This window comes from Zootermopsis nevadensis, unplaced genomic scaffold (assembly GCF_977971745.1).
Source record: "Zootermopsis nevadensis isolate Lab colony 2312 unplaced genomic scaffold, Znev_1.0 Znev_ptg000003l, whole genome shotgun sequence".
NCBI classification, from domain to species: Eukaryota; Metazoa; Arthropoda; class Insecta; order Blattodea; family Termopsidae; genus Zootermopsis; species Zootermopsis nevadensis.
The window spans coordinates 4,766,217-4,781,030 of NW_028259135.1; the positions used below are offsets into that span (position 1 = coordinate 4,766,217).

Consider the following 14,814-nt stretch of genomic DNA (forward strand, 5'->3'; position numbering starts at 1 on the left):
TAATGTGTCATACCACCACATTTTAAATGGAACCGGTAGTATCAATACCCCTATAAAGGCATTAAATAGCTGTTTTTTCTTTCTTTCACATTTTGACCTGAAATAATTATGAATGATATCATTAAAATCAATATTTTCAAAAATGTGATTTTCAGTTTACAAATCTTGTGCATGTGCACAAATCTTGTAGAATTATTATATTAGTCTGTGGTTTTGGGGTAAATGCAGATGATTCATAAACAACAAAAAATAAATGAGGAAGTTTACGTATATGCTGTGTTTGTTTATAATGTCGTTTCAAGTGTAGAATCTAAATTTTTGTGGCTTTCATGGTAACTTCTATTCAGTTTATTTGATATCTGGACAAACAACCTATTTTGTGCTTTGATTTTCATTCCATGAGGTTCAACTCAGGACATTTTTCATTGAAGTTTACCCAATCGTAACTGTTCAATATGCATTTCAGCAAGGGAATGCTGGATTGATTTGTTTAGACGAAATGTTTGTACTTTTGAATGGAACTGCTGAGAAACTTTCTACTCATGTGAAAGTCTCATGTGACATTGGTTTTAATCACTTTACATTCATACACTTTCAAAAGTGGAGATGTTTCTTTGCATTATCATTTGTGTAGTTCGTAAATCTGAGCTTTCAGTGCTGACAAGAAGGTAATTGTATTCTGAGATATTGCACTGTTTAGTCCGGTAGAAATTGACTGACATTTCAGAAGCACAACTCTGAAACATCTGTCAATTTCTACCGGATCGCTGTATCCTAAAAGACCACCATTTTCAGGTTTCTTAAATTGATTTGTAGCTAACGTTATGTCTTAAGAAAGGGGCAGGAGAAGGAGGATAGGTAAAGGAACTTGGATGGTAAGTAGTGCTCCTGACTGACGGTCAGAATGTTGTTACAGACAGTAGTTTTACAATGAATGTGGATAGATGGCAGCAGAATTACATTATATCGTAGCTACATCCGTTGGCAACTTTTTAGGTAGTAGGATTTGAGGTTGTGTTATCGTTTTGTATGTTGGGCAGTCTGTGCGAAATATGTTAAGTGTGTTTGCATTTCATTTTATGATGATTCTATTAACTGCTTGCATATTGGTCAATGCAGAACATTGCTGTGAGGTTTGTAAATTTAGGCAAAACCCGGGTGCACTTTCAACAGGTTCACAGATGGAGTTAGTATAGCTGTGGGGATTATTCTGTGCGATTATTCGTAGCCCATCAGTGACGGTTGTGTGGTTTTAGAGACTAACAGTCTTTAATGTCAGCTCAGTGTGTTCGGTTGTGCTTGTGCCTGTAGAAATTAGGGATTGGGTATTTGTGAATTTCGGATCGTATTTTGTAGATTGGAATAGTCGAAACAGCAGTTGGTTATATAAATCTTCATATTTTCTTATTCTGAATAGCTATTTTCTTGCCTTTGTATACGCCATTAAGTAGGCCCAAGGCAAGAAGGGGTTGTAATTTAAATGGACAGTTTGTGCTGAGGATACTGTTCTTGATATAAACGCAAAGATAGCGATTATGTTTCGTCATCAGAATAAATAGCAAAATAAAATACAAGTCCTTAGAAAATGTGGCTAAGTTCAGTAATAAATCAATACTTCGCGAAGAAATGGAGCGACAGTAACAAATCAGAATTTAATTCATGAAATTAAGAGCAGAATAAATTTGGGTAAGACTTTCCACCATTCGGTTCAGATTCTTTTGCATTCCTACTGCTAGAAAACTTGAACATTTTATGGACATTTATTTTAGGCGTTTTTTATGACAGTTTTTAGCTTTGTCTGTCACTTAGGTTAAAACATGGATTATGAGTGAGAATGGGATACTGATGAGAATGTTTGGAGCTAAGTGAAAAGAAATTGTTGGAGGATGGAGAAAGTTGCTATATGAGGGGCTTCATAATTGTAGAACACACCAAGTATTGGTATCAAATGGAGGAGGAGGAGGAGGTAGTTGGGGTATGCATAATACATAACAGGGTTTTGCTAAATCTGAAGGGATGACTTGGAAGTCCTAGGCATAGATGGGAGAGTATTAAAATGGAAATTAAAGAAATAGGATGCAGGGTATTAATTGAATTCCTGTGACTCAGTATAGGGTGCATTTGTGGGCTTTTATGAAAACTAATGAACTTTTTACATTACAGAAAGTAGAATTTCTCCAGTAACTAAGCATCTTTTAGGTTCATGAGAAGAGCTCTGCTGGTTGTGATTAGTTAAATTACTTTTTATGTGTAAACCATACTACATTTTAAGAATTACAGATTGCAATAAAAGTTAAATTGTGTGAACCATGCAGATTTTCAGTGGCTGTGATGGTTGTACGACACGTTCGTGTTTCAGTGATTGTGTAATCTACTTTATTAAGTGAGTGTGATAGGTTGTTACAAATGTTTAAACTTTATGCAGGGCTCAATTTGAACTAGTGAATTTTCTGCTGCTTCAACAAGGAATACCATGTCTACAACAGCAGGAGATGAAGATTCAAGTGTTCGAGTGGCTGTCAGGTTGGTTCATCAGCTTTTTGTTAATTTTAATGTAGATTACATGGATGATGGATATTGGGTGTTGTGGGGCAGGTACTGTTGCAAATAATCAATGAATTCTGATCCATCTCTAGGAGATTGGTTCTGCAAAATTTAAGTACATCATGAAGATTACCTGTTCAGAGAACACCATTTGCCAGCATAAAGTTGTAGGACACCCAGAGTATTAGAATAGAATAGTATTTATTTACATTCCATTTATTCTTCATAGGCCTAAGCCAAGGATGTAGAATATGTCATAATACAAATACAATACAGCAGATTAAATACAAATTTTTAACAGCTGTTTACAAACATGTCTGATATAATACAGTATTATACTATAAAATAATTGTATCAATAAATCATCATGTATGTATGTAATAACTGACAATTGTTGTTTAAAGTAAATTCTTCAACTGTGTAGATACTGTAAGTGATACTTAGCCTAAATACTTTTATGTCACAATGTAAACTTTTTATGCTAGGAGGAAGATTATTGAATAATTTAATTCCAGTGTAGTAAACTCCTTTTTCATATTTGCTGAGGTTAGTTTTTGGCACATGAAGGTTATGTCTTGTATTTTCATTATGCACATCTGAGTTCGTTTGAAAAATTTCCGTGTTGTCCACAACAAATGATAATGAAAATAAGAATTTGCTGGCAAGTGGGAGAATATTAAACTTCTTAAATAATTCTCTACAAGAGACTCTCCTTTTAACATCTGTCATTATTGTAATGACTTTCTTTTGGACATGAAATACTTTTTTCTGTCTGGTGAATTTTCCCAGAATATTAATCCATATGACACAATGGAATGGAAGCAAATTAGACTAATTTTAAAGTTTATTTTTTCTATGATTGTTAAGAAGAGTTTGCTATGAGTGTATGACTCTTTATTACATTGTCATTTTTATTTATTGATGGGGTGTTCTGTTGAATATTTACTTTTTTCCCTTTTAACAATTTTCCAGACCGATTTTACTGGACTCCGGTGCCTGTCTGTTGTAATGCATACATTTGGCGTCTTTAATGATGTCAGTTAAAATTTTAAAATATTTAGTGAAGTGAATTTTCCTTGTTATGTTGCTGCTAGATTTAGGGAAAGATTTCGTTTATGTTTACAAGATGTTCTGATGCCTTTTGTTATTCATTCATTATTATCAAACACCCTTTGTTCTGTTTTGGTGGGAAAACTTGTTTCATAAGTTCTTAAGATGTTCAGGAATGTGTTATATTTCAATCTGCATCATGTTTGCTTGATACTGATTCCCAATTTTCATTACTTAGACTGTTGTAAATTCTTTAATAGTGTTATTATTTATAAGTCTTATTTTGTATCCAATAATTGTGACCGTTGGAAATTGATTTTTATATTTTTCATGACTAGAAGATGAACATCGTGATCATGTAGCCCATTTACCACTCATCCAACAGAAATATGATCTTTCCTGAAACTGTTTATAAAACATTATCATTATTAAGTGATGTTAGTAGGGAGTTCAGACAAATCTGTGGCAACTTTTCAGTAAGATAATCAATGTCTGTGTTCAACCTCAGAACTTAGTTCACACAAAACACTGTTTTTCAGGTACTGTAATTAAAAATAAATTATATGTAACAAGCAGTAAAACAAAAGTTCGCAGATGTAATTTCACACGTTTGCCAGTTTTGAACAAGAGAAAATGTCAGTAAATCAGAGAATATTACTTCCTCAAAGCAAAAAACACCTACTACCTGGTCTACATTTTATGAGGCTGGGGTCCTGCTTGCATTGCGTGGTCGGCTGGCGCTCTGTTGATGTGGGCGGGTGTTGTGCCCGTTCTTCCGGTGGCTGACCGGCGAATCAGTTTCAGTGCCGCTAGTAACAGCGAGCTACGAATATTTCTCGTCACTAATACATGCTATTACATTAATTTTTCTTACTTTGAATCACAAAAGGTTCAAAGTGACTTACTTGTGCTTGCAGGCAACTTCACATCTCGTTAACATGTTTCGAAATACTCGACGAAGCTCTTCTTAGGAAATTGCCGAATATTTCCTTTAAGTGCTTCTGCAGTGTGCGGATTGTTTCCATAAACTTTGTTCTTCAGCATGCCCCACAGGTAAAAATCACAAGTTTTTAAGTCTGGGGAACGCGGAGGCCACTGATCGATAACTTGTTCACCAAGCACTTCTCTTAATGCTGACATCGACCGATCAGCTGTGTGAGATGTAGCATTGTCTTGCATGAAGAAACCGCAAGTATTTTCTTCATCGTTCATTTCTTGGAAAAAGGGTCTAACTATTAAATTTACATAACGTTCACAATTTATCCACACACTGCAGAAGCACTTAAAGAAAATATTCGGCAATTTCCGAAGAAGAGCTTTGTCGAGTATTTCGAAACATGTTAACGAGATTCGAAGTTGCCTGCAAGCACAAGGAAGTCACTTTAAACATCTTTTGTGGTTTAAGGTAAAAACAATTAATGTTAGCCTGAATTAGGATGGTAATGTTTTAATACTAATGTGAAATTTATGTAGTACTTGGTGTTGGAAATAAATGTGTATAGTCTTAGGGAGAAAGCTGTAGCCTCATGGACGAAATATCATATCAGCTGAGTATGTTTAAGCTGACGACAGCATCCTTGTGAACTTGCCTTGCTCCATTCCAAGCCACGCTACCACATTAGTAAGACTATACCCAAATAAATTTATCCAAAATATAACGTTACATTAGCATTTTGGGTGCATAAGCTTATAATTTTTAAGCACCTTCTTGGGTTTTAGAAGTCAGCTTTCAGTTTCATAGCTGTCCAAAATTGAAGGAAAAGATCGTATTTTCCACGCACAGCTCGACGACCCGCACGTCTTCGGAGCGGAAGTTGCAATGCCCCTCCGTCACGCCCAACCATTCTCTCTCCCTCATGGTTCCACCTCTTGGTTAATTGGCGCGTTGTCCGGTGGACAGGAAGTTCCGAGGCAAGAATTTCCATCTGATGTGCCAGAATCTTTGATGCTCTCGTGCTCTCTTCTTCATGGTTGCTTCACTCAATCTTTTATTTCTAGTGATGTCCCATTAATCGTTTGTAGCGAAATGAACAACTTGTAGACCCAATGCGGTTAAAGTCAGCACGCCCTGTTCTTTGACAGCAGTCGTGATGTGCCGTCCCATTGATTTCAAGTGGGCCACCCGCCTCTTGTCACCACAGTCTACAGAAGGGGAGAAAAAGAGTCTGTACCAACTTCATTCTCATCGTGATAGTTTACGGTCAAGATGGCGGCACTTTGGCCGAAAGCTGACTGCAGAGAAGCGGGAGGGCTGAGCCCGGCCCGCCGCTTCGCGGTGAAACAGAATGCCGTTCTGTGTGTGAAGGCGGCTTATTACGCCTCTTGAAATGTCAGCCATGCCTTGCTTGCACTACAGTTGAGCTGTCTGACGACGAAATCGTTCAAAAACGCGGCGGACGTATGTTACTGGCACGTACAGCAGCACGAGCCATTTTTCTCCGCAAGGTTGTAACTCAGAAACACCAGGGTTTTCCCTGCCGTGACGTGTGGAGGGATTAGGCAGAATAATCGGGTGACATAAACAAGCGATCTTGGGTCGTCCAGAACAGTAGTACAAGTCATTATTCGGTACAGAAATTAATTTTCCTCCAGGTCAAACCGGTTCACACAGAAACACTTTTTGCCACGTAATGGAAACACCGTGCGCACACTTTCCTGAACAGTTAGTGTTTATGGACAATTGTCTGCAGTTCCAGTGCTTGTGCACGCCTTGGATGCAGTATCAGTCTGAAATATCGCAGTTTCCCAATAGCCTCATCGACACGCAACTCGACAGCTGTCAGATGCACGTGAGCAAATGGTCTGTCAGCGGCTTTCTCTCGGCCTTCGGTAATATTGCACCAATCATACGTACTTGCACGTGTTCACGGACGGATCTTCGCCATTTTAAGCGCTCGACCTGCGGAGAATTTCTACCGGCTGCAGTTTCTCTTTTGTCAGAAATACGATGTTGCATTGTGACAGGCCCTGAAGCCTTCTTGTGCAGATCGTCACGTGAGAACGCGGAGGGTAAAAGGTTGCGAGTGGGAGTGGGGGCAGTGTTCACAAACGAAAAGAGGATTTAATGGGAAAATAAACTTACGAATGAAGAAGGTAATTTTTTTTAAGAAAAGGAACTGGTATTTGCTACTGAGCGCCCTTCCTTTTCTTTTGCGGCAAGGTCATGCCTGCGCCTGCAGCCGTTGATTGCACGAAATGTAGAAGGTGCGTGGTGTGGGGGAGAGCGATTCATCCCGCTGTGTTTTGAGTAAAATGGAGCATTGCGACACGGCACGTCGGAATTCTGCTGCTGTCTTGCAGACGGATCCTGCTCTTATCTGGTGCTACGAACATTGCAATAAAATGTTTTCGAAATTCCACCCGTAACTTTAAAGATGTTATTCAGCCGAGTAATTTTGTAAGAGGAACCATAACCACCGCGTACAACGACGTATTCACGTTGTCTGTTCCCTGGAATTCTTGTGGGAGTTTGTGTTTGTTCCATCTGTTAAAGAAAAGTGTTTTTTTTCTCTTTCGACCTTCACGTAATTGCACTCAGCTTGTGTACCTTAGAGTTTGCTTAGAAGCAATAAGACGTAGGCAAATCTCTCAGTATTTGAACAGTATTTATTTAACTCGTGGTGCTTGGAATAGTCGAGGCCTGTCCGGAGGTAAAATCCAGGCATCATTTTTCGGGTGTTGTGGAAAACCACGCAGAAAGCCAGTCGCTAAAACAGCAAGTCGTAGCCGGAATACCGACCATGCCGCCCAGGCAGCTGATGCGCCTCGTCCACACTCCGATTTCAGCCGTAACGAAACAACTCAGCGCTGAGAATCGTGTGTGGGCGAGGCGGCGCGCATTTTGGCGAACGCCTACAATGTCCTTCGCCGTTCGCTTAAAAACCGCTTTTCCAGCGGCTTACCAACATCGGTTGTCGTGAGCCGAGAGTCACGTGAGTCGTTTGCGAGGGGGTGGACTCGCTTCTGATTTAATGTTTCTTAAATTCGCCGCCACTCAGAGCCACGAGCGAACCCGTTACCAGTACCAGTTTTAATAAAGAAAGGTAAAATCTATTGCATGCAAAGTTTTTAAAGATATTTAATAGGCCAATACGCTGCAAGGAGAAAACTGAATTAAATCTTTGACGCATCTGTCGTCCTCCTCAGTTTTATAAGAACGCGGAAGGATTGTTTTGCGAAGGCAAATACTCCGCAGTAGAAGGTCGAAGGCACCCGTTTCGAATCCCGGCCGAGGTGTTGGCTATACTGAAAGTGCCGAGGTTTTACCCTGTCTCTTCAGGGGAGTGTCGTTATTCTACTTTCAAATAGGGCGTACCATTCATGATCGTCTCATTCCAGTCGACCCATGCAGTGAAACAGCGTCGTTAAACAGAGAGGTTCACCGTTAAGAATAAAAAGTGATATTTCAGTGACCGAATATTGACTCCAGTTGATTCTTAACCAATTTCCTTTTTCGCTATTTCACTTCCATGAAATACTGGAGCTTCACGTCGACCCAGAAATTAAAGAGGGAAACAAATTTCTGCACTCATTTTCCGTCAGAAGTTAGTCGGGCGGAAGTGACAAGAGGAGTTGCCGATTCGTGCCTGCACAACAGCGGACTATTTGCTAGGGGGACAGTGTTTTTCTTTCTGCAACCTACGCTCTTTGGCCGCGTTTTTGTATTCTCATTTGTTGACGCTGTCGAAGGAAACGCGTACCTCGCCTACACGATGTTACCTTATGAGGTCACACGCGAGTTTCGAGATGCTAACTACGTCAAACCTTCACAGATGATTGTCTCAACACCGAGTTCTATGCGAAGCTGTTTCTAAAACGTCACCAGCCCAAGCAGAGGCTGCAGGGATGTGCTGTGTGGAATTAATTGTCGCTTCGTCTCATAATCCAATCTCTCTGCTCACCTTTTCTCCTCCCCTCCCTCTGTTTTATTTTTTCTTTCTGTCATTATCTTGTGTTCTTTGTACCTTGATCACCTCCATTGTCCACAGAACAGTGTGTAGAAATTTCTGATAACTTTTATATCACAAATGTGAATGATCTGGAACCAACGACAAACCATGGCACATGCCAGACGACACTGCTAATATCTTATGGCGTGAAAATGTTATGTAACGTACTTTATGATGATTTCATAATGTATGTGTAATTACCGCCATGGTGGTCTAGCGGTTAGAACGCTGGCCTTGTAATCCTGGGGTCTCGGGTTCGATTCCCGGCGGTGCCCGAATTTATAACTTGTGTTGGGCAAGGCCGTGGTCTAGGCAACACGGAGTTGTCCTCCGTGGCATCCCAACAATTACTCCATTCACACACAGAAGAAGGCAATGGCAAACCACTTCTGGATCATCTGCCAAGAACGTATATGAACAGGTCCCAGTCCGAGAAAAGGATGGAAGGATCCTGTTCATATGGACCTGTCGTCAGACAGAGCACTAAATAAATAAATAATAATGTGTAATTACAATCTCAAAATTAAACCCACGCCGTCAGTTACAAACTAAGTGAGCCACTAGTTCTTTAAAATACTGCCGTAAAGGCTGTTTCTGCACCGTTAATTGAGATACATCCGAATGATTACAAAATGTAGGTAAGGATTGCGTTCATTCCGATGCGCTGGACGGTCCGTTTGGGAGCAGTTTGGCGTAAGGCAGGTAAGGGGGCTGCTCCGATGTCGCCAGAAGGTGGTCAGAACGCGATAGCCGCCTTGTCCACGGATGCATTTCAAACGTGACTCCGTTCACGCGTCTGGACTAAGGCTCGAAAGGTGACGTAGATCGTACATAATCTCTTCTGTTACGACGTAACTTTCCTAATTACATCATCAAATAAGTTGTACATCCTTGGCTGTTCAGTTGTCGGCCAAGGCCACTCGGGAAATAAAACACGGAACTGATGTTTCTGTTAGCTTACGTGGATTTCGCTAAGTGAAATGGCCGCGTGATACATCGAAGCCATCGTCAAAAGAATATTCGTAGGCGAGCGTGAACTGCTTAGTTCTTTAAGATACATAGATAATAACTTCTGTTTAGTTTCGTCGAATTTGCCGATGGATTTTTATATATTCTCTGGTTTCGTTGCTTCAACCACGAACTGTGGGCATTTCTAACACCAGCCCTGAGAATTGTTCACATCGTGATTCTGTCAGGATATCTTGTAATAAACGTCTTTTGAAAAGTCATCGTGAAATGCTTCGACAATGTACACAGAATGTGCTGAAACGTTAACCTCGCCGTGCGATCAGCTGATTTCCGCGTGCTTCGTGCGAGTCCCCGCAATCAGACAACGGAGGCAGTCCCGTAAATTGCTAAAAGAAAACATTTTCATATACAGGGAGTCCCAAAAAGTTGTTCGCACGCATTCAGTGAATGAAATTGAGATATTTTAAGAAACTAAACCATTGCATACGTCGGCATTGGCACTTGGCGAATCTAGTCGTGTAAGGCACCTTCCCGGTACAGTCCACAGCAGCGAGCAGCTGACTGACAAGGCTAATATTCCGTATTGTAATGTGTATACATGTTTTGGGATGCTGGCACAGTGCAGAATTGGTCTTTGTTGCCGATATTTCGAAGGAACCTGCTTACCCGATCTTCAGGGGGAAGTGTGAAGGGCAGTGATCCCGCACTTCGCATGTTATTTTTTGAAACGCCGGCGACGCAGCCCACTTGCGCGTGGGGCCAGCAACTAACTAACACTTCCCATTGCCAGTTAGTCGGCACTTCCTGCCTCATAAGTGTGCTAACGTTTTTGCCGTCCAGATGACTGGCTCCAGAAAGAGCCCTTTGTTTGCGAGGGAGGGCGGAAGCTCCGGAATCAACCGGCCAGGCAGGGAGGCTGACACGGGGTGCACGCTGGCGATTTTGGGATAACCTCACTCACCCCGCAGCGTCTGCCACCCCAAACCAAACAAACAATCGTTCGATATTCCACGAAAATATATAAGTTGTATTGTAACAGAAAAATAAAGTCGATCCAGTTTTTATCACGTGTCGACACGGTGCAATGACGGGCTGAGTATCGCCGAGGCTTCGGACATCTCAATCTTATAGGCGAAGTACATGTTTGGGTTTGCGTATGGAACGATTACAGATATCCGAAACGTCGGCGGTACAACCGAGTTCTATACTGTGCCATCACAAAAACAGGATCAGTGTTGGAAAGGAACGGCTGCGAAAGCCAGAAATTGTGGATGTATCCGAAATGCGTTTCATTCATGATCATTGACCTTAAACACGGCCATAATACGTTTTCTCTGTCTGCCCCTCCACAGCAGAAGGAACTATTCCTGCTACGATTCCAGGGAATAAAACTTTCGTGTGGGAATGAGTAATGTGTAATGCATGATCAGGCATATGATAAGTCTTGGGGCAATGAAGACTGATAAGAAATGGAAGTATTTGTCGGATTTTCCCACATTTAACTGTGTGCAGTAATAGTTTTGGATAAAACAATTAGAAGTCTGATAAATCCTTCATCAGGGTGCTTTCCTGGTTTTGAAACCAGAATGTTTCTCAGAATTACGTACACAACTTACACAACCTCTCTGATTTTATACAGCCTATAAATTGAAATGGGGAATGTATGTTATTCATTTTTCTAAACCAATTGGAGAACAACAAAGTTTTTTTTCAGACTTTAAATCTTTCCTCCTCCATAATTTTCTTTTCTACTCCTTTAAGCAACTGTGTTCAAAAATAAGGTACTTGTGAGTTATCAGCACACATCACTTTAAAAGTAGGTTAGGTTAGGTTAATGTGTGTGGATAAATGACACATACTTGAAAGTTATTATATTTTATTTAAATAAATTACAACTAACCTAACCTAACCTATTTTTAAAGCGATGTGTCCCAATAACCCACAAGTACCAGAAATAATATTATGTGTCATATCCTCATTATTTTAAATTTCGGAACTTCAGTAGTTGAAACGAAATTCATCTGTTCATTGTTACAGGATCAGACCGCAGATAGCACGGGAACTCATCGACATGTGTCGGATTTGTACCAGTGTTACGCCAGGCGAACCCCAGGTGACGCTGGGCTCGGACAAGGCCTTCACATATGATTATGTCTTTGACACGAATGTCCAGCAAGAGGATGTGTACACAACCTGTGTAGAAGCTCTTGTGAACGGATCTCTCGAAGGTTACAATGCAACTGTTTTGGCATATGGACAGGTGAGAATTTGTTATTATGAAAACATTTTTTGGGAAATTCTTCGCAGACTGTGTTTATCCCTTGAGATTATAGTAACCTACATTTAAGAATTCGTTTTCTTTATCCTCATGGACTCTGCGTCATACATAAATCTGGCTACACCACACATTCTGCATTTGTAACTCATGGGCCTCCTGTGTGTGTCAGAGCCTTGTTTTTCTGAGTGATGCCTACCTTATCAGGGTTATGTCCAAATAGCAACCCCATTTCCACATCAGATTGAAAGTAGGCAGTAGATTCCTTCTAAACGCTGGGAAGCACCTCAAAGACTACATGGTGTTGCGTCCAAGGACACGATCAATATATTATTCTGGTTGAATTCTTGGTTTTGAACAGTATCTTCTGTGATAAACATGTTTTGTCATTAGTGTGTTATGATATGTAGGATTTGAGGTTTCTGTTGCGGTGAGTCTGAAGACGGCTGCCTTCTGGGTTGTTGCGCCATGTAATTTGGTAGTTTACTAACATTTCAGAGGTCCTTTCTGCCTTCATCATCAGGGCGATGATAGTGGAGGTAGCATAGATGTCTTCTACCAGAATTCACAGCACAACAACCCAGAAGAATGTCATCATCGTGTTGTGATATGTTTGTTTTATTACGTTGTTTTGGCACCGAGCCTACATTGTGCCAAAATTCAGAAGAACGTTATCATCCTCACTACCACGAAAACCTCAGATCTCATATGTTTGTTTTATATTTGTTTTGCAGACAGGATCTGGAAAAACATATACTATGGGCACCGGATTTGATGTGGAAGTCCAGTCGGAGCAGATTGGTATCGTCCCACGGGCAATACGTCACCTCTTCCATGGAATTGAGAACCGCGCAAACCGGGCTCAGGAAGCTGGTCAGCCAGCGCCAGAATTCAAAATAGTAGCACAGTTTATGGAACTGTACAATGAAGATATTATTGATTTATTTGATCCTTCAAGGGGACAATATGCGGTAAGGGTGAATATAAAAAAGGTCTGTTGAAGATTTAAACAAGGTGCGGTGTAGCAAGGACTCCGTGTGGTGTGAATCAGTTCAGTCAGATTTACTGATCATATTCGTCCACTATCTCTCATGGCGTTCACATCTTATTTCACAAACATTTATTATTTCTGTTTACATGAAGTGATTCAGGTTGATATTTTAGTAACATTAATAACATTGTATTTCTAAAATTGGAGTCTGATTCTGAAATAAAGTTGTAAACTTGCTTTTTAAGGTGTTCAGTTTTTCAAAGAAGGGTAGACAATAGGTGCAGAGTTGCCATACCAGAAGAATGTAATGCTTAGTATGTAGTAGTAGTAGTAGTAGTAGAACAGTCAAGTTCCTGAAAAGTGTCTAGGAATATCACAATTATGTGGTCTGTCTCTTGGTTCAGCAAGGTGCCTTTTGCGTTGTACACTGTTGATTGTACTCGTATACTCTGTACAATAGAAACCAAGCGCATGAATTTTTTTAAGTGCCAAACCAGAAGTAACGTAAATGTACAGCTGACATCATAACTCCGATCATTCGTAATCTTTTTGTATTTGTTTGTATGTGACTTCTTTGTGCCTTCCATTAACTACGATGACTTATTCCTGATGGCCTTTAAACAAAGACACCAATATGTCTGCTTAATTTTAGGAAAAATGAGAATTTATGTTTCTGTCTGTCTCTGCTCAGTCGTCCATGGTCCGTCATAGCCAGTTCTCTAGGGAAGAGACTTATTGTTGGAATGGAGATTACGTGTATGAATTTTGATCCTGATGTCTGCATTTTTTCTTTTAATGATTGTGTTGTATTTGTAAAAATAATTGTTGGAATTTTTCTATTGTATATTATTCATCTACGTGCTACAGAATCAAAATATACTTTGATATTCTGGCCCTTATACAGGATTCTTTTAAGAGCTGACATTTTCAGTAAGATGTTCAGAATCTCTGAGCCCCAACCATGGATCTCATTCATCTTCACGTGGACTCAATTATAGATTGCACATAATGCTGAGGTGAAGCAACTTCATCTGAAGTTGCTAAGACAAGGGTCAAAAGATCATCTCTTTTTCTTAGAGGGAGGTCAGGACAGGTTTCCTTCATGGTCCGTAAACTAGAACCGGCCCATCATTTGCAGAGCTGAATGTAGATTTGTCAGAGAAAATGACTTCCGACTGGTGATCCACGCTGCCTTCGGCAAATGCTGGGCGGTTTAGTTTATGTTCATCGCTAATTACAGCCTTCACTGACCAGTGTATTTTAGTCTCAAAGCAACCAGCTACGCTGTTCTCTCCGGCAATGCCGGTAGCAGCCTTAAACGTGCTTGCACTGGCGAAAAGGTTCCTTTGAGCTTCGGCTGCTAACACAGCTTCCTGAGCTACGCTGGAATGCGCCATTACCCGGTTCCTCGACATCTTTATAGTTGTCCATCTACATGATATTTCTGTACTCATGCTCTTGCTGTGCGCCCTGGTCCACTATACTGTCCACCTCTAGCATTAGCACTTAGCCTGCCATCTTCAACAAGTGTGATGACTTGTTCATGGACAGAATTTTAGTTGGTAATGGTTCAAACCTGATATGTCAGCTATGTTATAGAAGATTGACCAGTATACTGGCGAACATAAATGGACAAAATACACTGGGTTACTCAAAGTATGCTATACAAAACCATTTGTGTTTCTCATTTACATTAACAACCATAGGTCTACTGATGTGCAATTCAAATAACAAGTCAGAAATCACAAATGTAACCCACGATGAAATTAATTAAATTTGGTTAACGGTGAAGTTGGTTGATCTCAGTGTAATGCTTGATTTATAATTGAGTCCATGCCGACGAATGAGATCCATGGTTGAGGCTCACAGATTCTGGATATCTAATTACAGAGGTCAGGCCTTAAAACGAGTCACTTTAAGGGCAAATATATTGAATCGTATTTTGTATAGGTAATTTGTGTATTTTACAAAAACAAAAATGCTTCTAAGGTATATTGTTTAACAAATAAAACTATTTGTCTGCAGTCAGATTTGAA

The 14,814-nt window shown here is 40.3% G+C and overlaps 1 protein-coding gene across 6 annotated transcripts in view; it reads left to right on the forward strand.

Annotated features, from left to right (window-relative positions):
* The first annotated feature begins 1,018 nt into the window (after positions 1–1,018).
* Positions 1,019–14,814, forward strand: part of LOC110839565 (kinesin-like protein KIF21A) — a 72,203-nt gene continuing 58,407 nt past the window's right edge. For 3 of the 6 annotated variants that reach the window (XM_087340308.1, XM_087340324.1, XM_087340333.1), the window contains exons 1-4: positions 1,220–1,686; positions 2,426–2,523; positions 11,550–11,772; positions 12,522–12,758. In XM_087340308.1, the coding sequence (XP_087196434.1) occupies positions 2,474–2,523; positions 11,550–11,772; positions 12,522–12,758 (510 nt within the window). In that variant the 5' untranslated portion in view covers positions 1,220–1,686; positions 2,426–2,473. Of the gene's footprint in view, positions 1,134–1,219; positions 1,687–2,315; positions 2,524–11,549; positions 11,773–12,521; positions 12,759–14,814 lie in introns of those variants that run through there. The other 3 variants (XM_087340317.1, XM_087340313.1, XM_087340328.1) reach the window with 3 other exon arrangements.